Consider the following 21,989-nt stretch of genomic DNA (forward strand, 5'->3'; position numbering starts at 1 on the left):
GCTCACCCAAATCATGAGTGGGTTTCCCCCTTTGTCGAAGCAGTGTTTGCCTTCCCTATAGCATCGCTTTCATCTCTAGCACTTGAAGCTATCTGCCCTTTCTCTTCTGCCAGAAGCTGAACCTGGTGTTAACGAGCATCATGTCGAGATGGGGTAGGCATCAAGTTGGTCACTAGCCTGGTCCTGCCCAACTCAAAACTTCTCTGAAAGGATCTCACGCCTCACAACATGTCTAACAGCATTCTAGTAAATATGTTACATCTGTAGGAACAAATCCTGCCTAAATTCTTGATGTCTTGCTCTGACTTTAACTTTGGTATAGAACGTATAAAGTATATCTGTTTTCTAAACGTGGTTTATTGGGGGCATATGGAAGCCTCTACGATATCTCTGACACTTTGAAGTCAGCATGAAGTGTGGGGTCAGATGGGAAGAGCAAAGGGACTGGGTTGTACTGACAGGCAGTCCCAAGTGAAAGATTTCCCCCTTAACGCTGTTAATAGCCTGGGTTCCATCGGGAAGATTTACTTAGAAGAGGAAACATTATGCAAAAGTGCATCTTAAAAAGCAGATGACTTCAGTTGGAATTATTTTCATTATAGACTCATCCAGCAGGGTTCCCTTAAAAGCTGTCTCCCCTACTGCATGTAAGGGTGTTACTGACAGATGATTATCTATTGGCTAAGAATATGGACAATTTAATTTGAAAACATTTAAGGCTAATTTAAAAATAGAGAGAAACGCTTTTGAGAAGTTGGTAGATTTATACCCCATTTTTAATTGGGATTTTTGTTTTCTTGATATCTACTTTCTTGAGTTATATATTTTTGATATTAACCCTCTATCAGATGTGTCATTGGTAGGAATATTTTCCCATTCTATAGGCTGCCCCTTTGCCCAAATAATGGTGCCCCTTGCCACGAAGAAGCTTCTCAATTTCATAAGGTCCCATTTATTGATTGTTGTTCTTAGTGCCTGCACTATCAGTGTTCTATTCAGAAAGTCTTTTCCTGTGCCAGCATGTTCAAGTCTGTCCCCTACTTTCTCTTCTATCAGGTTCAGTGTGTCTGGTTTTACTGAGGTCTTTGATCTAGTTGGACTTCAGTTTTGTTCAGAGTGATAAGTATGGATTTATTTGTATTCTTCTCTATGATGATACCCAGTTTGACCAGGACCAGTTGCTGAAGGTTGAAGATGCTATCCTTTTTTTTTCCAGTGTGTATTTATGGCCTCTTTAGAAAAATCAGGTGTCTAAGGGTGTGTGAATATATGTCTGGGACTTCAGTTTGATTACAATGATCAACAAACCTGTCTGTTCTTGTGCCATCACTATGTTGTTTTTATTACTATAGCTCTGTAATATACTTGAAATTGTATGATCTGAGAAACAAATAAAGAAATGCTCGATATCCTTAGCCATCAACGAAATGTAAAACAAAACTACTTTGAGATTTCATCTTCGGTCAGAGTGGTCAATATATTCAAAACAAGTGGCAGCTCACACTGGTGAGGATGTGGAATAAATACTCACGCATTGTTGGTGGGAGTGAAAACTCATATAGTCACTGTGGAGGCAGTTTCTCAGGAGGATGGGAATCGATCGACCTCAAGATACAGCTATACCACTCTATAGCATATCCCCAAAGGATGCTTCAACCTACCACAAAGACACTTGGTCAACCATAATCATTGCTGCTCTGTTCACAACAGCCAGGACCTGGAAACAACCTAGATGTCCCTCAACATAAGAGCAGATGAAGAAAATGTGATAAATTTATACAATGGAGTATTAGTCAGTTATTAAAAAAATAATATGAAGGCTAATGGATGAAACTAGAAAAAAGTCATCCTGAGTGATATGTCCTAGACCCAGAAAGACAAATATGCTATGTATTTGCTTTTATGTGGGTAATACATTAAACCAACTAAAACAAAGCCACAGTCTGTAGAAGCACATAGGATAGGAACTAGAGGGAGCAGATAGATCTCCTTGGAAAAGGAATAGAATAGATAATTATGGATGGACGAGGGCAGGGGCTGGGGTGGGGAGGGGGCAGAGGAGGTTGTGAGAGGGAATACAGAAGAGACAGGTAAAACTAAGGGGAATTTAAGTGGTAGTATTGAAACTTAATACAGCAAAACTTCCTAAAATATATGCACATATGAAGACAATCTAAATGAAATCACCAAGTGATGGAAGATACAGAGCCACAACTATCCATCTTTTGTTACCAAAGAAGTTTCTAGTACTCGCATTGGATTATTTCTAATTGAGTTTTTGGTCAATGGGGACCCTTAGGACCTCAAACACCCCTGGCTGTTTCCATGACAGGTTGCTTTCCAGAAACTGACAGCAAGGTTCCGTTGCTGAAGACAGCATCTGCACAACTCACAGAACATGGAAATTTCGTTCTGGTGCCTGCAAAGAAACTCTGCCCCTATGTTCCAGTGTATTTGGTAAAGGAGGATACTCTGTATGCTACCAAAGGAGAAACATAAAGGCTCAGCCAGTCACAGATGCTTTGATTTAATGTGGTATACCATCTTCAAGACATGCTAGAGCAGCAGTGGTAAGTAGATTGTAGGAGTCATCAATAAGGCCATGTCATTAGATGGAACCTATACCAGCACTGCTTCAGTGAATAAGAACCTGAGACTAGATAGCCCAGGAACCTAGGGTAAGCTAAATAATTCTGGTCTTGACAACACCAACAGTGCTCAAATGACTCCTAATGATATTTTGCTATACTCATAGGCCAGTACCTTGTTCAGCCATCATCAGTGAAGCTTCCCACTGCAGTGGATAGGAATATTGATACCCCCATCCAGGCATTATGCAGAGACCTTGGAATACTCAGTACTAAAAGGGTTATCTCCATCAAATCCTTCCCGTCAGAGCTCAGGGAACTCCATGGAAGAGGAGGCAGAGAGTAGGATGGAGGACACTAAGAAAACAAGGGCCTCTAAATCACCACGAGCAAAGCTCATATAAACTCACAGAGACTAAAGTAGCACACACGTGGCCTGCATAAGTCTGCACAAGGTCATCTCTTGATAGATAGATAGATAGATAGATAGATAGATAGATAGATAGATAGATAGATAGATAGAGATAGAGAGAGATAGAGAGATAGATAAAGAGACCTAATGGCTTACAATTTAGTGTTGTTATGGGATTCCTCTGAGTATGTGATTGAGTGAGTCTCTGATTCTTCTGCTTTCTTTTAGGTTCTTTTCCTTCTGTTGGTCTGTCCTATCAGACTTTGATATAATAGTTCTTGTTTAATCTTATTATATTTTTATGTGAAAAGTGAAAGAACAGAATCTAGTCACTCAATGAATGAAAACCTAGCCCCCAGGGCAAAGGTCATCGACGGGACTGTCATTCATACCTGCTGGGAGTGGGGAATCAGTTTTCTCAAGCCGAGTGACAACTCCAGAAGCCTCATGCGCAGGAGCAGCTGACCAGTATATAATGGGTTACATATCGGTCAGGGATATCCATCTATTCATTTATTGTGTGTGTGCTTTTATTTGTTTACAGTTTGGTAGTTTTTGTTCTTTTGTTTTCTATTTATGTTGTTTTTCTTGCTTTAGGGGAAGTTTGCTATATTGGGTTTTTGCTTTTTTTAATTTTTTTTGAGAAAGAACTTAAAGTTGGGTAAATAGGGAAGAAAAGAGGGCCTACAAGGACCTGGAGGAGGGAGGAACATGTTAAAAGTATATTTAAATTTAAAAAATTGTTTTAAATAACAAAAATATAAAAAAGAGAAAATGGGAAGACCCCTCAGACTGACAAGCAGTATCAGAGGTTAGCTTACATGAGAACAATTGACAGTCTAAGTGCCATATAGATTTTTTTTCCAGGAACACGACTGTCAGTAAAAAATGAGAAAAACTTGCATTCTCAATTTCCCTGAAATATTACTTAGTGTAAGAAAAAAGAAGGCAGGGTTCCTAGAGAAAGACTCCACATCATCAGCCCTCAGAGGCAAGGTTGGATGTGTGCTCCACTGTGTGAGATTCTGGCCTGAAAGGAAAGGGCCTCACGGGTGGGCGATGGTTTGGGCAGAGCCGCAGCATTGCTCTAGAGAGCGTGTTTTCACCTGGTAAGAAAGAGGAAACCCAGATGAATCTTGCCAAGGTGCCAGCTCTCTGCAAACAGCTGGATCAAAAAGCAATGAAGGGGAAAGGAAGCCTGGGCAGTGTGCCCAAGGGTTGCAAATAACCTTTACATGCCACTAGTAGAGTTCCTTGCTATGACAAAACACTCACCCAACTTGCCAATCCAAATACCACTGCTTAAGATAAATACTCAAGGAAGAATCTTAGTGGAAGAAACTAGGTTGTCCTTTTTTTAAAAAAAAATAAAAAAATGAAATTAGTTATTAATTGCTTCCTTTAAGACTGTTATAGGAAAGGGCATTGATTTTTAATATATTTGAAAATAATTGCTATGAACTTGAAGATTCAACAATTGGGGCAACAGATTAAAATATAATTAAACAACAGCAGATGAGAAGGCCATTATCATAATTTCTAAAGGTCACATGGCCGATCTGTGACAATAAAAAGTTGAAAATAGGTAGGTGAGATGACTGATGTGACTTAAAATAGGAACTAGCTAAGCTTGTGCAATCGTACACGTGAGGAGGTAATGTCACCACACAGTCTTAGTACTGAAAAAAGACCTTCTGCATGAGTGCTTAGACACTGTTTCTGTAGACAGAATATCAGGCACCTATGAAGAATATATATCTAAATAATATAAATATAAAATGCACATTTTCCTTCTTTTATTTTGAAGACAGGTTTTTACTATATAGCTATAAGCCTGGCTGGTATCATACTCACCTGCCTCCCTAGTTCCCTAGTTCTGGGATCAAAGCCATGTGCCATCACATCTGGCAGCAATACACATTTTCACTCAGGTTGGTTTTACAATCCTAATAAAATGGGTAAAGATAGGATCTGGCCTGTGGCTTTTGTTTGCTAACTCCTGACATCATTCCCTCCATCAATTTATCAGAGAGTTTGTATAATGTTTCTATGTTTGATGTCTAAAACCTGCCTCCATCTTGCTTTAGAACTGCTAGACAGATCCAAATGAAACCTTCCTGAGGTGTGTCTGGTTCACTCCTTAAAATCGACGGAAGCATATCACACTGGTATACAGAGCCACTCTGCCCAATACGCTAACTGTTTTGCCCAGTGAGACTAATTAACGCGATGGATTCAAACCCTTATTGTTCTGTAAGATGGGTAGGTGGAGAACTTGTTCTGGGAGTCCCATAGACCAGCACTAACACCGTGCATCAGCTCTTCTCCTGATAAGAGTAGAGACAGGAAGGGCAGGCGAGCAGAAAGAACCAAACCTGTCTGTAAAGGCCCTGGACGGTAACTCCCTGTCCTCGGAGCCCTCCACTTCCTCTGTAAAACAAGCCGTGTAGTACCTACCTGGAGCAGGCGTCAAGAAGGCTACCATTTACAGTGACTCACAAGGGACAGTTTGCTTCCATTCAGAAAGAACAACTTTTTATCAGGGTTAGACTTTCTCGGGGCACGGAAATGCATACCCCTCATTGAAACAATTCCAACCTGGGTTTGAACATGAAATAGCTGCCCGTTCCACATACACCCAGTCTGTCCCAGGGCTGTCCTTATCAGTGGGACCCAGGGGACCTGTCTAGTTTGTCCCACTTTCGCATTTTGGGAATTGAGGTGTCAGGTTCTTCCCAGGTGTGAGGATTCTCTTCTGCCTTCATTTTTGTGACTGTCATGAGCTGCCACTTCCACTTTCCCCTTCTTTATCCTGTTTGGAAGTCCAGTCATTCCCAAGGACCTACAGACTAACTTTCAGACATCAACAGTGAAGGGGACACATTTGCCAACTAGGGGACTCTCCCAGGATTATACATAGTGCCTGCATTAAATAACAAATAAAGAACACTTACTAAGAGAAAAAGGGAAAGACACACAGGGCCTAGGTATGGCTTTAGTTGTTCAGTCTGGTCCGGACATCAGGTAGGGTGCTTCCCAGGCCTTCCTTCTAAGCTTATGTTACCTTTCCTGCCACTGCCTCTCTGAAAGCGTATTTACATATGTGTGTATTTAGATGCATACTTACGATTTAATCAGAACATTTGTATCCAGTTAAATTGGAAGAACCTTAATTTATCTGCCTTCACTGTGGACTTCTGAGCCTTGAAAACTAGCCATCAATTGGTCATATTTCTTACAGTGAACCTTCCATGTACAAAGGGACAGATCAAGACACCTACTACACTATGGGGGACTTTTGGGTGGTTGGCACATTTAAAATACTTTACCATTAATTTGCAGAACTGTGATTAATGCAGGCAATGGCCTCCTTTCCCACAACCTTCCTCACCAACCAATGCCCCTGTACCATCATGATAGTCAGTCATGACAGGCTTAATGAAGAATGGGTAATACATATCAGGAATGTGAGCTTACTGTGAATGGGAAAAAACAGAGGGATTTAGGTACTAAGGCAATGAAAAAACAGGCATGTTTATGAAACTCCACTCCACCCTATGGAGAGGACACCCTGAAGGAGATGAAAGGACAGGTGGAGACTTACATGGCAAGGAGACGAGTGAACTCATATATACGTATCACAAAACAAAAAGAGCCACAAGTGTGGGCTTACTTGCAGAAGTATATACAAGTGAACTGGGGCCACTGTACATGGAAGATCCCTCCTGGTTGGCCTGGCACAACAGCACCGTGCCTACGAGAGAGAGAAAGAGAGAGAGAAAGAGATGGCGTCTGGTTTGGGGACGGCATACTATTATCTGAGAGCATGGCAACATAAATAAGAAAGGCAGAGAAATGAAAACACATCTCAGAGCATAGGAAGCCAAAGAGACCAGAGGAAACCCACCCACTTCCATACCACCCCCAAATGCATGCCATGCCATTTCACATGAGGGTTAACTAAGGTGTCTAGTTAGTGCTGTACAGCCCACTTTCATACCAGCAATGGGAGTGAGATGGCATTCTCAAAGGGGATCTTAAGAAATAGCAGCAAACCCATTATTCATGCCCCTGTAAGCATCCCCGAGTAAATGCATTTGATCCTACCCACCCCAAAAAAGAAGTACAAGAGAGACCTTGGAAGGGAATTAGTATGAATGGGAGGAGAAAAAGAGAAGTAATGGAGGAACTGATGACAAAATATATACACGAAATGTCGTAATGGAGGTCTTTATCATATGTAATTGATATATGCTATTTTAGACAAACTTTTAAAACAGCAATAAGAACCAGACAGTAAACTGGACGGAAACACCCCTTAGCTATTCAATCTTTATAAGTCATTGTGCCTCGCTAGGCTTCCACATTTCTATCTGAGAAACAGGGATAAATATACCTACCTTCCAAACGTGTCCACAGCAAGGGCTATCATGTAATATAATTACTCCACAAACGGGAAGTACAGGTATTGATTTGTTTCGAGGCAATTTTTTTCCTACCCCTGCCCTAAATGTCTGTCTTGGTGGATGACTTCTTTAGGGGAAGGGTAGGAGAAAGGCAAGGCAGAAAAGAAAGCTATATGTTGTCGCTTTAGCTCCTCCTGGATGCCTGCCTCACACCATGAGAGATGACTGCTGGCCTACTTGCTTCAGGTTGCATCCTCAGAGCTCCCTGCCTCCTGCTGCGGAGTGGGCTTAGCTGACCTGCAGACTGCCAGGCACTGCAGCCTGGGCTTGCCTCCACCTGATTTAAGTAACAGGGCAGCTGGCTCATCCCTGTAAAATGGAAATTTACAGCAGGGTGGAATAGGAGCCCTGAGACATTTCCTTCTGAGCCATGCTTTGAACCATCCACCCACATCAAGGAGGACTGCCCGAGGCCTCTTTGGAGTGTTGATTTGCCTCTGCTACTGCTGCTAAAGTTCAACTCAAAGATTGCAGAGAATGAGCTGGGCTTGGTGCACACGGGGTAAACCAATGAAGGGCGCTGGAAAGACCTTCCTGTGGTTTCTGTTGACTTCCCTGACTCGGCAGGGCTAACCTTTTTCACTTAATACTGCAGATGAATATTATCTTCCATGAAAGATGTCGAATATTATCTTCCATGAAAGATGTCTATCTCAGGGCACACTTTAGGAGCAAGGCCATGCTGTGGAAGAGGTCTATCATCCTGTCCTCCACGCTACCAAGGCCAACAGACATGTAGTCAAAACTCCCAAGAGTCATTTGGTTCCAGAGACAATAAAGCTGATGCTCCTGCCTGGCCTGTGTACCGTTCAACCTCTTCATGCTGTATTATGAGACATGATACATTGGAGAGATTCTAACAATTTTCCTCTAAATCCCAAGCACATCTTCTCCCTGTGCTTCTCTGGTTAAAATAAAGCTGTGGGTGGGGCAGCAATCTACATCAAGTATCTTCTCTTGCTCTCCATCTTTTTGTTTTTGTTTTATTTTGATGAGGTCGCTTACGGAACCTGAGATAACTAATTCAGGTAGGCTGACCGGAAGTCCACTGAGCTTTTGATGTGGGTCCTGGGGATCTGACCTAAGTGTCTCTCATGCTTTTATGGCATGTGTTTCACCAACTAAGCTATCTTCCTGGTATGCAAAACAAAGGTTTTGTTAAAGCCAAAACCCATCTCTTCCTCTGCATGTCACTGTCTTTATTAATGCTATTCCTGTCACTCAGAGAAGGAGCTCAAATACATCACACCTGTCTTATGTTTGTTCTTGGAGAAGAGCCATCCACCCCTCCTTTTCCTTTGCACTCAAAATAGTCATGGCATTAAAATGAACCCAACTGGAGGCTTGAGAGTCAGTACTTTAAGAACTTGGGTGGGCCCTTGTCATGATCAACTTCTGCTGAATTGAATTCAACTTTGCCTACTTCATTGAATTTACCGTCGTGCAAGAGATAGGCCATGGTCTAGCTCACCTTCCATACACATTTCTGGTTGCAATAGGTGACTGGCAAGGGAATGAAGAGCAAATAACCACCAGTGAGGAGGAGTGAGCTCTAGAGTCCGTCACTGGGGGGTGAACTACACAGCAGGACAGGCAGTTGTCCCGGTAACAAGCCCTCTGTAAAGCGCTTGCCGTGTGGGGGGGGATCTCATCTGTTTTTGCTCATTGCTAAAAATCGTACAGAGAAATGTAGGTTACTATAGGACACAGAAATAGCTATGATTCTGAATCTCCAACGTGAAGATCCTGGTGGATAGATATTGAGACAATTCCCACCACTCTTTCCTATGCATTCCTGGCGAAAATTCCACCTTTACGGCAAGACCTGAAGTTTCTTGGGGGAGGGTGTGCCGAAATTACAAAAAAGGGAAATCATCTAATTTTAGCCAAAACACAGCTGAAGGCCATTTCAGTATCTGCTATTAAAGCTCCCGGGTCAAGTTTCAATATCCTCAGTGCAGTCTGTAGAATTCCACTGAGACCCAACACAGATTCGGAATTGAAAACTAAACCCCGGCAGGGCTTAATGAAGCTCTCTCACTCTTCTCGAGTTGTGGGCCCTGAGACACCGCCAACCTAGAATCATGTCTTTGAACTCCCTTAGTAGTAAAACGGAACAAAACGGAACAATCTTTATGCAATGATTTTGACCTTTTGTAAAACACAATCTATGCTTGGTCATAAGACCTGGGTTTTATTTTACCTAAGAACATCCTCTAATTTAATTTGCAAAGCACTTCTAGAGAGTTCTCTTCCCACTTCGTGACCTCTGCTTTAAAGGAAAGCTCTGGATCCAATAAAAACAAAGCAACCGAGAGGAATGGGGCAGCCTCCGTGCTTCTCAGGGAGAGGGCTGGCTAATGCATGTTTGTTTTAAAAAGTAGGTCAAGTAGCTAATAGAGGTACAAGCAGCCCTATAAAGACTGTTTACAAAATCGTTGGAAGCACTTCTCAATACAGCATATACACAGCCTTGCAGAGTTCCTTGAATTCTGTCCTCTGTCTTCCGTCTTCCTCCAACAGCTAACAGAGACCGCGGCAAACACTGAGGACCAGCATCTGGAGCCACAGGGTGCCCATATCTGTTCCTACACATGATCTTCCCGGGCTTATTAAACTCTTTGAACTTATTAAACTCATTGAAGAGTAACAATGGGTTCAAATTATACTCCTATGTAACCACACTGCAGCCAGGGCAGACATCACTAATCAGCTCTAAGATCACCTATTCATCCCGGAGTGTCCAGATTCCTTCTGAACCTGGCCACTGGCAGTTGCTGCCAGTTGATGTGAGCTGTTAGGAAGGGGAGATCTCTATGCCTTCTTTGTACTAATCCTGAGTTAAATCAGATGGAATTGGCCCTTCTACCTCTGACAGGAATGAATTTAGAAATTGCATATGGTGCAGCTCTTTGCAAAGTTGTCTTTGCCTGTCTCCCTTCTGCAGGGTTTCAAAGTGAACTCTTGCAGTCCTAGTCATCAGGAATGAATTAATCACTCCCTCTATGGTCCTACCATATTCATTCTAATCCCCTATTTACATATGGGTTCCCCTGCAGAGCCCCCAAGCAGGGAAATCACGCTCATCATTTTACCTCTGACCCTGGGCAGGGACTAAAGAGCAGAGGTGAATTAGGACACATTCTTTTTCATGATCTAGTTTTATTTTCCTTGCTAAAAATAGTACCTTCTCCAGCCAGCCTCTCTGAGAGGTGCCTTCTACTTCTTTGGGTTTGTTGCTGGAAATTCATTTGCTTGGAGCTCAAATATGCTCTCAGGTTATCTCTAAGATACTCATCTATTCTGCCTTTTCCTTAGGTTGCGTGTGTGAGTGTGTGTGTGTGTGTGTGTGTGTGTGTGTGTGAGAGAGAGAGAGAGAGAGAGAGAGAGAGAGAGAGAGAGAGAATGAATATATAAGTAAAAATGCTTGTTACTAAGCAAGGGCTGAGGGAACGCAAGAAGTTCACTGAGCTCAGCCGGCTCTCTTCCTTGGGTCATTTTGAGAAAAGATGAGGCTGTAAGATGTGTTATAATAGCCAGGCGGTGGTGGTGCACGCCTTTAATCCCAGCACTCGGGAGGCAGAGGCAGGCGGATCTCTGTGAGTTCGAGGCCAGCCTGGTCTACAAGAGCTAGTTCCAGGACAGGCACCAAAGCTACAGAGAAACCCTGTCTCGAAAAACAAAAACAAAAAAACAAAAAAACAAAACAAAACAAAAAAAGATGTGTTATAATTAGAGCGGCGGGGCTGCATCCCCGGCACCTGGCTGCCTGCATGGCTTTACCCAAAATAATTACACGGAAACTGTATTCTTTTAATCACTGCCTGGCCCTTAGTTCCAGTCTCTTATTGGCTAGCTCTTACATTTTGATCTAACCCATTTCTAATATTCTGTGTAGCACCATGAGCTGGCTTACCAGGGAAGATCTTAACCTGCATCTGTCTGGAGTGGGAGAATCATGGCGACTCACTGACTCGGCTTCTTTCTCCCGGCATTCTGTTCTGTTTACTCCACCCACCTAAGGGTTGGCCTACCAAATGGGCCTAGGCAGTTTCTTTATTAATTACCTAATGAAAGCAACAGATTAATACAAGACCCCACCTCCATCAAAGATGAACACACAGTGTTCAGTGTACAGGGATTTGTGTGTACAATGTGTCAAGTGACTCCCTAGCTCCAGAAGCTATCTGTGGAACTCCTTGTTTGTGTGTGTGTTTCTAAAACACCTATCATACTGTTGTACTATCCTTTTTAAAACTCATACGATCAGGGACAAAGACAAATACAAGCAAGAAAAAAAAAAAAAGAAAAAGAAAAAAAAATTAAGAAATGGTTCCGAGCAGTGACCTGGACCTATGTGATCAATTGTATGATTCACTGGGATTAATGAAATTAATAAGCTATTTCAGGACAATTTTCATTAACTATAATTATCATAAGAATGATTTTTTTCTTTCTGCTGTCTGCAGCAGACAAGACTGAAACAGCTTAGTATAGTTCATTAATACCAGAAATATTTTGAATTCGGCTGCATAGGGAGATGCTGAGGATCTAGAGGAGTTATGAGAGGAAAAAATATGGTCAAAATCTATTGTAGAAAATAAAATTAAAAAAGAAAAAAATGTATGTATATGTGTTTGTGTTGACATGCGTGCAAGTGTGTGTGGAGGCTAGAGATAACACGGAATACTGGAAGCTGATACTCAGGCACCATGCACCATGATTTTTTAAAAACATGAGGCAAGTTCTCTCACTGGCCTGGAGCATGCCCAGTAGCCTAGCCTAGCTGGCCAGAGAGCCAGAGTTCTTCCGTCTCCACTATGGCATGGCTGAGAATATGATACACACAACTGTGGTTAAAAACAAAAACCCTGAAGGCTGAGGACAGAACTGGGGTCTTCCAAATAGTGTTGTTTTTTTAAAGACAAAAAAGCCTATTGTCAGTCATGCCAATTCTGGAGGAGAAGCAGCATCTCTGGCTTCAGTGATGACCTACTTCATCAATGCAAATGTTTGCTTCTCGTCTCTATCGTTATTGGGTGATTTTTTTTAAAACGTTTAAAAATTAGCTTGGATGTAGAAAATGATTCTAAGTTAATAACCCAGCTGTGGACACTGAGACATGGGCACTTTGCTGAAGCAGAAACCGGCCAACATCTTTGTATACAGCTCTGGACTCTAATCCATTATGGGGAGCTAAAATAACCTGGGAGTAGTGGGAAATTGGGTCTCCTTCCGGACACCACCCCAAGGGGTTCTAATTCAGAGGTTCACCATTTACATAACCCAACAAACAGCAACCACAGGGATGCACAGAGGGATAAAAGTGTCCGCCTGGCTTAAGAGATCTAAAAATTTTCCCCTCATATTTGTTTGTTGAGAAACAGTCTGATGTAGCCGAGGCTATCCTCCAACTCACCATGTAGCCAAGAATGACTCAGAACTCCTGATTTTCAGGCAGCTAGGTTTCAAGAGCTGGGAATGGGGGATTACAGGCACATGCCACCACATCCAGTTTCTGAGGTTCTAAGGATTGAACCCCAAGCCCTTCTCTGAACAAAATGCAATATTCTTTTTGTCCTTCCCATTTAACACATAATAGATAGTTGCCTTTGCTCTCACCCTGGGGAAGAGTCCTCTAGTCTCTGTCACTTATTCAGTGAACTGTGGAGGTGGGCAGCTAGGCAGTTGCCAGCTACATGATCCTTGAGAAGGCCCTGTGGGTTTTCCCACCAAGGGAAAGGTGTATAGTACTCCTCTCTGCTATGGAAGAGACTGAATGTCACAAAACCCATGTGGTCCAGTCCTAAGTCTCAGGAGTTCAGAGCCTGGCATTCCAAGAAATGATCTTCAAATATTACAGTTGAGTTAAACAATGCTATATTGATGGAGCCTCATAGTACAAGAGTGCTGCTCTCCAAAAAAGGCAATTTGGTTAGTCTTGCAGAGAGGGAAGACCAGATGGATGTACAAAGGTGCAGCCATTGTCACAAACTAAGAAAGCCTCCAACCCACCATCACCTCACTCTTTTGCTGCTATTCTTCAGAATTTTGAAAATAATTATTTGTCTACCCTGTCTGTGATGCCTTGTGAGGTGGCAGCAAGCTAGTGCACACAACAGTCTCTTCACTCTCCTGACTTGAAAGCCAACTTGTCCTGCCAGGTGGCACCTTACTAGCCCCAAACTTCTGCTAGACTCAAAGGTTTAGACTGTTACTATTAAGTCTCCAAGAGAACAGATTGTTTCTAATTGACAAATGAATCCAAGACCACAAAGAGCAGTGGATGCTTTTAAGACATACATTTTTGGACATCAGACTAGCATTAAGCTAACACTATCATAGCTAGTATGCTGGCCTTCCAGAAGCAGAATGTTCTTATACCAGCCCGAGAGATATGATTCTCTGCAGGACTACAACAGAGCTCTCAGTACATGGATATTTCCATTTCTCTGAGCACAGATGTCACTGGGAAATGTTGCGTGTATATATAATTCTTATAAATCGAAATGCATTTTAATTGTACTGGGAGATTTCCATATTTAAAGGGGCCCTGGAGCAAATCTATTCTGTAAATAATCCTTCAACCTAATTTATTTTTGTAAGTTTTGATTTTCATAATATTCATAAAGAAATGCATCATTTCTTATCTTTCTTTTTACTTCTTAATTTGGCACAATTTTTAGGAATTGCATAGAAGTTCCAAGAATAGTTCCAACAACCTGTTTTCAATTTTCTCCCTGATTATTTGTATAAAATTTCAAGAAGCTCACTGTCTTAGCAAATTTTAGTCTACCTGTGGCTTAACTCAATATGAGATTAAGATTAACAACAATAATTCCAGAAGTTTCTTGTGTGTGTGTGTGTGTGTACATGAACACTGTACCTGTGTGCACAAGGGTGTGCAGGTCAGAGGTCAACATTGGGCATCCTTCCAAGAGCTGAATGTTTTTAACTTTTCAGAAAGGGTCTCTTACTGGTCTGGAGCTGGTCTGGATGCCTGTCTCACCCAAGAATTCCTGCTTTTTGATCCTACTGCACGTACTGGCTTTGTGGGAGCCTAGACAGTTTGGATGCTCACCTTAATAGACCTGGATGGAGGTGGGTGGTCCTTGGTATTCGTACAGGGGAGGGAACCTGATTGATCTTTGGGCTGATGAGGGAGGGGGACTTTATCGGGGCAGGGGGAGGGAAATGGGAAGCGGTGGCAGGGAGGAGGCAGAAATCTTTAATAAAGAAATAAATTTAAAAAATTAAAAGAAAAAAGAATTCCTGCTTCTTCCTTCCCAGTGCTGGTCTTACAGAACTCATTTTGGCCTGGAGACCACATTACCAATTGAACTTGTTTCCCAGCACCCATAAATTTCTCAAGGAACCATCAAGAAACTCCAATTCCTCTTTGCACCGTCATCTACCCTTAAGATCCCGTAATATCAGAATTATTAGTTAGGCATGGTGGCATATACCTTTAATCTCAACACCTGAGAGGCTCAGGCAGGAGGATCATGAATTCTAGACAGGCACAGGATACATTAGTGAAACCCTGTCTCAAGTACAATATGGATATAATTATAATTATACCCATTTCATTTCACAGATAATACAGAAACAGAGATTTAGGATCTTGCTGACAGTCACATTGATTTGTGGAGCTAAGTGCAAATGAATTCAAACAGATTCTTCAATTTGAGGTTTAAATATTTCCAGTGAATTATATCATCTTCAGGTAAATCTGGCTACACCAATTTTTATTATGTTCTGTACACTAAGACTCAGCTTTACACAGTTGAAAAGGAATTAACAGGATATCATTGTTGATCAGTAAGTTGGGCTTAAACTTGTTTCAGTGTCCATCGATAAAGTTTTATTGACTCATAGCCATTGACTCATTGAGTCATCCTGATGACAGGACTGTTTTTTTTTTTTTTTTAAAAACTGCTTCACATTTTTTGACTCACCGTTCAAATCTGTGAGCCAATGGGTGTGGTGGTGGAGTAGAAATGATTCGACGGGGTCCAAATGGATGTCTAGCAACTGAGCAGCAACAGAAGCAATGAAAACCACTTTTATTTCCTAATGTGTAGACTTCAGGGATACAAGGGCACCCACACAGAAAGGGGCTCCAGGGTCATGCATTTCACACCCTGCTATGCTGTGCTGTCTGGTGTTTTCCATGCTGGCTGCTGTCCAGCAGGTCAGGGCTGTGACCTGAGGTTCTGCCTTTTTTCTTCCCCACTTTTCCTCCCCCATCACATCCTTGGGAATATGGCTGGTTCCTAAAACATGGAAGAGTCTCAAGAGCTGCTTGGAGAGGCTCCCCGTGTTCCCTTTTTAAACTCTACATGCTACCCCATAACTCTGTTTTAGGATGCTCCGGCTAAGTTTATGGACTGAAGGAGCCCAACATCTTGAATTGCCTTCTTAAAAGAAAATAAATTTCACTTCTGACTTTCTCAGAAAGTAACTGCAACAGTTACTTAAATATGCTTCCCAGAAGCACACACACATGCACACATACATGCACGAGAGAGAGAGAGAGAGAGAGAGAGAGAGAGAGAGAGAGAGAGAGAGGAGAAAGCACTTAAGTATTCACTATAGAATAAAAGCAAATGTAATATTTCAGGTAGTAAAATTTATTCTCGAAAATGACAGAGAACTATTAATAACATCCAAGGTTCCAATTGTCTTCATATCACATGCACATCAAAGAAACATCAGAAAGGCCCAAATAGATGCTTCTTTTTTTTTCCCCAGGGAAAGCATCAGTAATATTGGGGTGTTTATGTCTTAGAATGATAAAGGGCTTAATATAATGATTACTGTACATCGATTAACCTTTACATCAGATTTGAATATGTAACCCATTAACTAATTTAATCTCTGAAACAATAACAGCCATTGGCATTATTCTTTGAATAATCCTTGCTTAGTTTCCATAATGGTATACAGTTAATGAAAACCCCATTAGAATGTTGCATGCGGCATAATTAATTCTGGCTGTTTTCTTTTGGTGTAAATAGCTAATGTAGATACTGAATTCTGTTTTCCTCTGGCCTTATTAATTTTTCATAAGCCAATATTTTGCCTGTAATGGGTTGTAACAGCTCTAAGGAAGTTCCAGAAACACATTAACTCCTAGCGATGTGGTTCACCCAAGTGTGATTGTGCCATGTGTGAGCTGCTTCTTCAACACAAAGACGTTTTCAAAGGACAGTGAAGGGGAAGAGTAGGAGATATGCTTAGTGCTCATCTGCAGTTGCAGAGGACCTGAGCCTGGTTCCCAGCTTCTGGACCTGAGCCTGCTTCTCAGCTCCCAGACTTGAGCCTGCTTCCCAGCCCTTGGACCTGAGCTTGCTTCCCAGGCCCCGGACCTGAGCCTGCTTCTCAGCACCTGGCTACCACTGGACAGCTACAACCAACTAAAGTTTTGACTCTAGGGGATCTGATGCCCCTGGTTTCTGAGTACCATTATTGTACTCCGTTGCATATACCTTCCCCACATACACATAATACAGAAAATACTTTTTAAAAATTAAAAGGCAATAAAATAGTTTTGTTTTAAATTTTTAGAACATGTAATTAACACAAAGGATATGATAAAATATTTGGCCAACTTGAGTCTACTTATCCAACAACTTAATTAGTTGGACAGATAGGGGTAGCTATAATTCCTTTTTGGAAAGAATATTTAATGTGGGAAGCAAACATACTAATCTAGAGCATTGAATACTTTATAACCAAAGGGTAATGCAACAGAAATAGCTCTAAAGACATTCACTGCTTTCTGTTTGAGGTATCTGGTAATTCTCTTGTCTGGAAAGAGGCTTAGACGGAAGAAAGCTAGATCTATGGTCATTTCCTTTCTGGTCCTAGCTTAAATCAAGTGTTCAATTCAGGGGACTGAAGAGCAGAGGTGGGGGAAATGAGGCTTTATTTTGTGTGTGTGTGTGTGTGTGTGTGTGCGTGTGTGTGTTTGTGCGTGTGTGTGTGCATAGAGGACAAGGAACAGTCTTGAGTGTCATCCCTCATTCTCTTTTGAAGACACAGCCTCTCTCTGGCCTGGAACTTCACTTGCAGACAGAACTGACTGGCAAGGGAGTCCATGAATCGATTTTACCTCCTCAGTGCTGGGATTATAAATAAACACTGATACTGTCATTTTTATAAAAGTGGGCACTACAGATTGAACTCAGTTTTTCTTAGAATGGGTTTGGGGGATCAAACTTAGGTACTTAGTGCCTGTGAAGCACTGAGCCATCTCCCCAGTACAGTAACAGCCTTTATAAATAATCACACCTGGCTATGCATGTCTTTTAAAAAGTAAACTTTTAATATATTGTCTTAAAATTTCATATGTATATAGTACATTTTAAATGATTCGTTTGCTCTTTTTAGTTTTTTCATGTTTAAAGTTGAGAAACGATGAACGTCTTAAGTCATTACATAATCTCCCAGCAGAGTGTGTATTCGTAGACTCTCGTTCCGTTCATCTCACCACCTCTGCTATTCACAGTCTCTCTTAATAATCTCTTCCCAAGTTCCTCCGTGCATGCCCGACATGTCCTTTGCCCACCCCATCCTTCCTCATCAGACAGCTCTGAGTGTATATGGAGGCGTACGGGACCAGCAGACACTGTCCTGTGTTTGTTTTTGACCGTGCTCTCAATGACAGCCTACCCCTCAGAGGACACACTCCAGAATGCATATTCCTGCCTGTGGTATTTTCAGCAACATTTCTGGTGAAGACATCCTCTGATCTTAGCAGATCAATACTCCTCAGCGTTTGGAAAGAACTTAACTTCGCCCAGAAATTCCCACCTGTGGTAACAGATAAAGATCGACTCCCTCCGTCTTCTTTATTCCATTAGAATTTCTTAATGGAGTCTAAAGTTAAAGGTTGAGGGATACCCTGGGACTCTCCCAACCTTCCCATCTCTGCAGTCAACTTTTTCTACCTTTTTTGTCAGATGAACTCCTATTTATCCTCAAAGACCCCATTTGCATCACCCTTTCAGTTCCTAATGCAAGAGCAATGACTGTTAGCAGTAGTGTGCATGTGTATGCATAGGCATGTGAGTGGAAGCCCCATGTTGGTGGTGGTAACTATGTGCATATGCATGTATTTATGTGTATGTGTGCAAGCTCCATGACGTTGTTGATGTGTGTGTGTGTGTGTGCATATGCATGCGGTATCTTTTTGTACAATGAGTATGCAGTTTGGCAATCTTCAAAAACCCTTATGAATTTGAAGGAAAGCATAGTTCATCTCTGTTACCTTGGCTAAGTGTTTGACCTTTGTTTCATAACTTCTTACTAAAGAATGGGTTAGGATGAAGAGATGGCTCAAAGGAAAAGGCATAAGCATAAGGACCCAAATTTGAATTCCCAGAGCCCAAATAAAATCTGGACCCAGTGCTCCAAACGAGAGATGGGAGGTGGAGACAGAATCCCCACAAGCCCACTGATCAGCTAGCCTCAAACAGACAGCCACCGACAACCAAAGAGTGATTCTGATTTCAAATAAGGTAAGAGTGGCAATTACACAATCACACACATTGGGCTCACATACAAAGGATACTGGACACATACTATGTATATGTGGGCAGGATGAATGAGTTAATGGAAACAGATGGGTGGCATTTTTTTAAGTTAGCAGTGATCTCGTTCTTTGGTCATTCCATGGTGAGTCCAGCACAGCTATGGTGCACCAGTGGAGTTCTGTGCATTCATGTGAAGCCTAATCCAACAGTGGAACCCTAACAAAATCCCTGAAAGGCACCCTGTCTGTGTGGCCTCCATACAGCTGTTCTTAAACCAGAAATGTCCTGCCTCCCTTTGCCTTCGGAGGAGCAAGCCTTGACAGACTCCCATGCAGCAGAAAAAGAGCAAATTTATTTAAGAAATGCATTTAGTTTAACCATCTCAGCAAGTCCTGATCCTATCTGAAGATCAAAACCCCCGACAGGCTTCATCAAAGATGAGCTGTGGGCCCTCTGTGGACCAGGGAATGACACAGATCAAAAATTAAGGCCAAAATGTGGACCAGGATGGAGTAAAATCTGATAAGACAGATGGGGGGCGGGGAGAAGAGGGCAGGAAGCAAAGTGAGTCTCATCCCAATGAGGAGGCAAAGGTAAACAGATGGACAAGATAAGGTCTCTGAAGTGGAACATTTCCAGCTGAAAATCCTCTGCTTGGGGACAGAAATCTGGATGCCCCGGTTCCAGCTCACTGAAGTGCACTGCATTTGAATTTAGCCGATGTGTAAATTACACACAACAAACCAGAGCCAAAGGTCACTGCTGGCGAGAACATTCTCTTTAAGGACAGAGCTCAGCATCTAAGTCAAGCCTTCCTTGGGGTGGGGATGTCAAAACATTCCTGCCATGAGGGATGTTGAAATATTTATTGCTTGGAGGGCTTGGAGCGGCAGTGGAGACCTGCAAACATACACCACCATATTGCAAGGTGCTCAGGTTGTATGCTAAATTGCACGGTTTATAACACACAAGTACTCTGGGCGCAATCTTCAAACACAAAGAAGTGTGCCTGGGAACACAGCTACTGTAGCCCAGTTTCCTTTCATGGTATGCTAATAAAATTCCCGGAAAAAAAAGCAGCTTAACAGAAGAGTTATTTGGGTCACAGTTCAAGGGTAGAGTCCATCAAGGTGGGGAAGGCACAATGACAGGACCTGGACACATGGGTCCACAGTTAGCAAGCAAAGCGCAATGAGTAATCATGATAATTTTGCATTCTCTCCTTTATCCAGTCTGGGACCTCAACTCATGGAACAGTGCCCCCTATATTCTTCCATCCCAATTACTGTAGTCTAGACACCTTCACAGGCAAGTGCTGACATTTGTTTTCAAGGTGATTCTCTTGTCAAATAGACAATCAAATATTCACCTTCACACCATGACCTTTGAACAGTCTTAGATTTTGCAGATGCTAACGTTCAAAATACAGGGGAAAAGCTAGCTACAAAAAGAGTCATGATAAAGCACATAAAAGGTCATCCTTTTAAATGTACTGTGCTCAATGAAGGGCAAGTGGGAAAGGAGTCCCATGCCATCTTCCTCTAACCTAGTTCTGATATGAATCATAGATCACAGTGGCCAAACACTCCTAGAAAACCCACACACTTATAGAGATAATCCAAGGTCAAATACACCTGCCCTCTTGAGATAAACAATCACACAGTGCTATATCCCAACTCTCTGTTTTTAAACTTCACATTGAGATCTCAATCCACTATCCCATCTCCTGTTCCCATGTGATATGGTACAGGGCCCGGCTCCCTGGTATGGACATAGCCAGTCGAGGCAACCTCAGTGATCACGCTAATCTCTTAAATTCATATCTTACTTTGGAGTCAGTGAGGTTCTCCTGCCCTCATTATTGTCCTTGATCTTACCAATGACCTTAGCATCGGCATGCTTTAAGACCTGCTCCCCTTTCAGATGGAACTTTGCAGGCCAGCAGGTCCTTTCTTTTAGAACCTTCTTATTACCCCCCCCCCCCCCAGAACAAGCAACAAATACTTTTAGGTGTGTCAACCTAGAATCCTTCCCTTCAACAATACTGCTAATGAGAGTGATTGCCCACAGGGCCACTTCCCTCCCCCTCCTCTACCATCTTAGCTTTCCACTTGCCATAATCTATGTCTCCTTATCCCCCCCCCCTTTCTTCCTAATGGTAACCTTTCTCATCTTTGAGACATAACCCTATCTTTGATCTGCAATTCACTAGAAGTTCCTTTCCTTTCTCTATTGATTGTGTCTCCTGGAGTAATGTAGCTAAATTGCAATTTCCCTTTGCAGGCTGGGTGTTCTTGCAACACAGGAGTGAGTTATGTGTGTTCAAGTGCTACATCTTCTGAATCTTGTTAAGCTGTGCCACCTTCTAGCCCCACTGATGGAATATTTAATCACAGAAATGAGCTGGCTGATATGATATACAGTGTGGGGAAGCTCTGTCCTGTGGATCTTACTGGCAATTGAGGATCAGAGCAGGGCCATTTGTCAGTACTACTGTGACAACATTGAATGGCCTTCTGTTTCTTATTTATTTTCCTTCACTTATTATGGATATTAAAGGTATATTGAATCAACCGCTTTACTGGATAGGTAAACAAAAAAACACTACATTTTCAAGTGATAAGGATTTCTTAGATGTGCGTGTTTGGATGCACACGTGTCACACATGAATGGGTGCTGTGCATGGACATGCAGAGGTAACAGGATAGGTGTTGCTCTACAGGAACTAGCCACCTTGTTTTTTGAGACTGGGGCAGGGGGCTTGAGAAGTAGGCTAGAGTCACTGGCTGTGAGGTCCCAGAAACCCATTTTTTTTTCTCCTTTCCCAGACTGAGAGGATAGGCACGTGCCAGAATGCCTCACTTTTTAACCTGAGTTCCGGAGATTGAACTCAGGTCCTCATCATGCGAGGCATGTGCTTTACCAGCTAAGCCATCTCCCCAAACCTCAAAATATTTTATTAGAAAAGGCAAATAGGCTCCTC

General features: G+C 42.2%; 1 protein-coding gene across 30 annotated transcripts in view; it reads right to left on the minus strand.

The window, feature by feature from the left end:
* Rbfox1 (RNA binding fox-1 homolog 1) overlaps nucleotides 1–21,989 on the minus strand; it is a 1,523,799-nt gene that overhangs the window by 75,598 nt on the left and 1,426,212 nt on the right. For 22 of the 30 annotated variants that reach the window (XM_057774158.1, XM_057774151.1, XM_057774163.1 and 19 more), the window contains one exon: nucleotides 6,674–6,754. The exons of the other annotated variants lie outside the window; for them this stretch is intronic. In XM_057774158.1, coding sequence (XP_057630141.1) covers nucleotides 6,674–6,754 — 81 coding nt within the window. The remainder of the gene's footprint in view (nucleotides 1–6,673; nucleotides 6,755–21,989) is intronic. 30 annotated transcript variants of the gene reach the window in all.

This window comes from Chionomys nivalis, chromosome 7, assembly GCF_950005125.1.
Source record: "Chionomys nivalis chromosome 7, mChiNiv1.1, whole genome shotgun sequence".
Lineage (NCBI taxonomy): Eukaryota > Metazoa > Chordata > Mammalia > Rodentia > Cricetidae > Chionomys > Chionomys nivalis.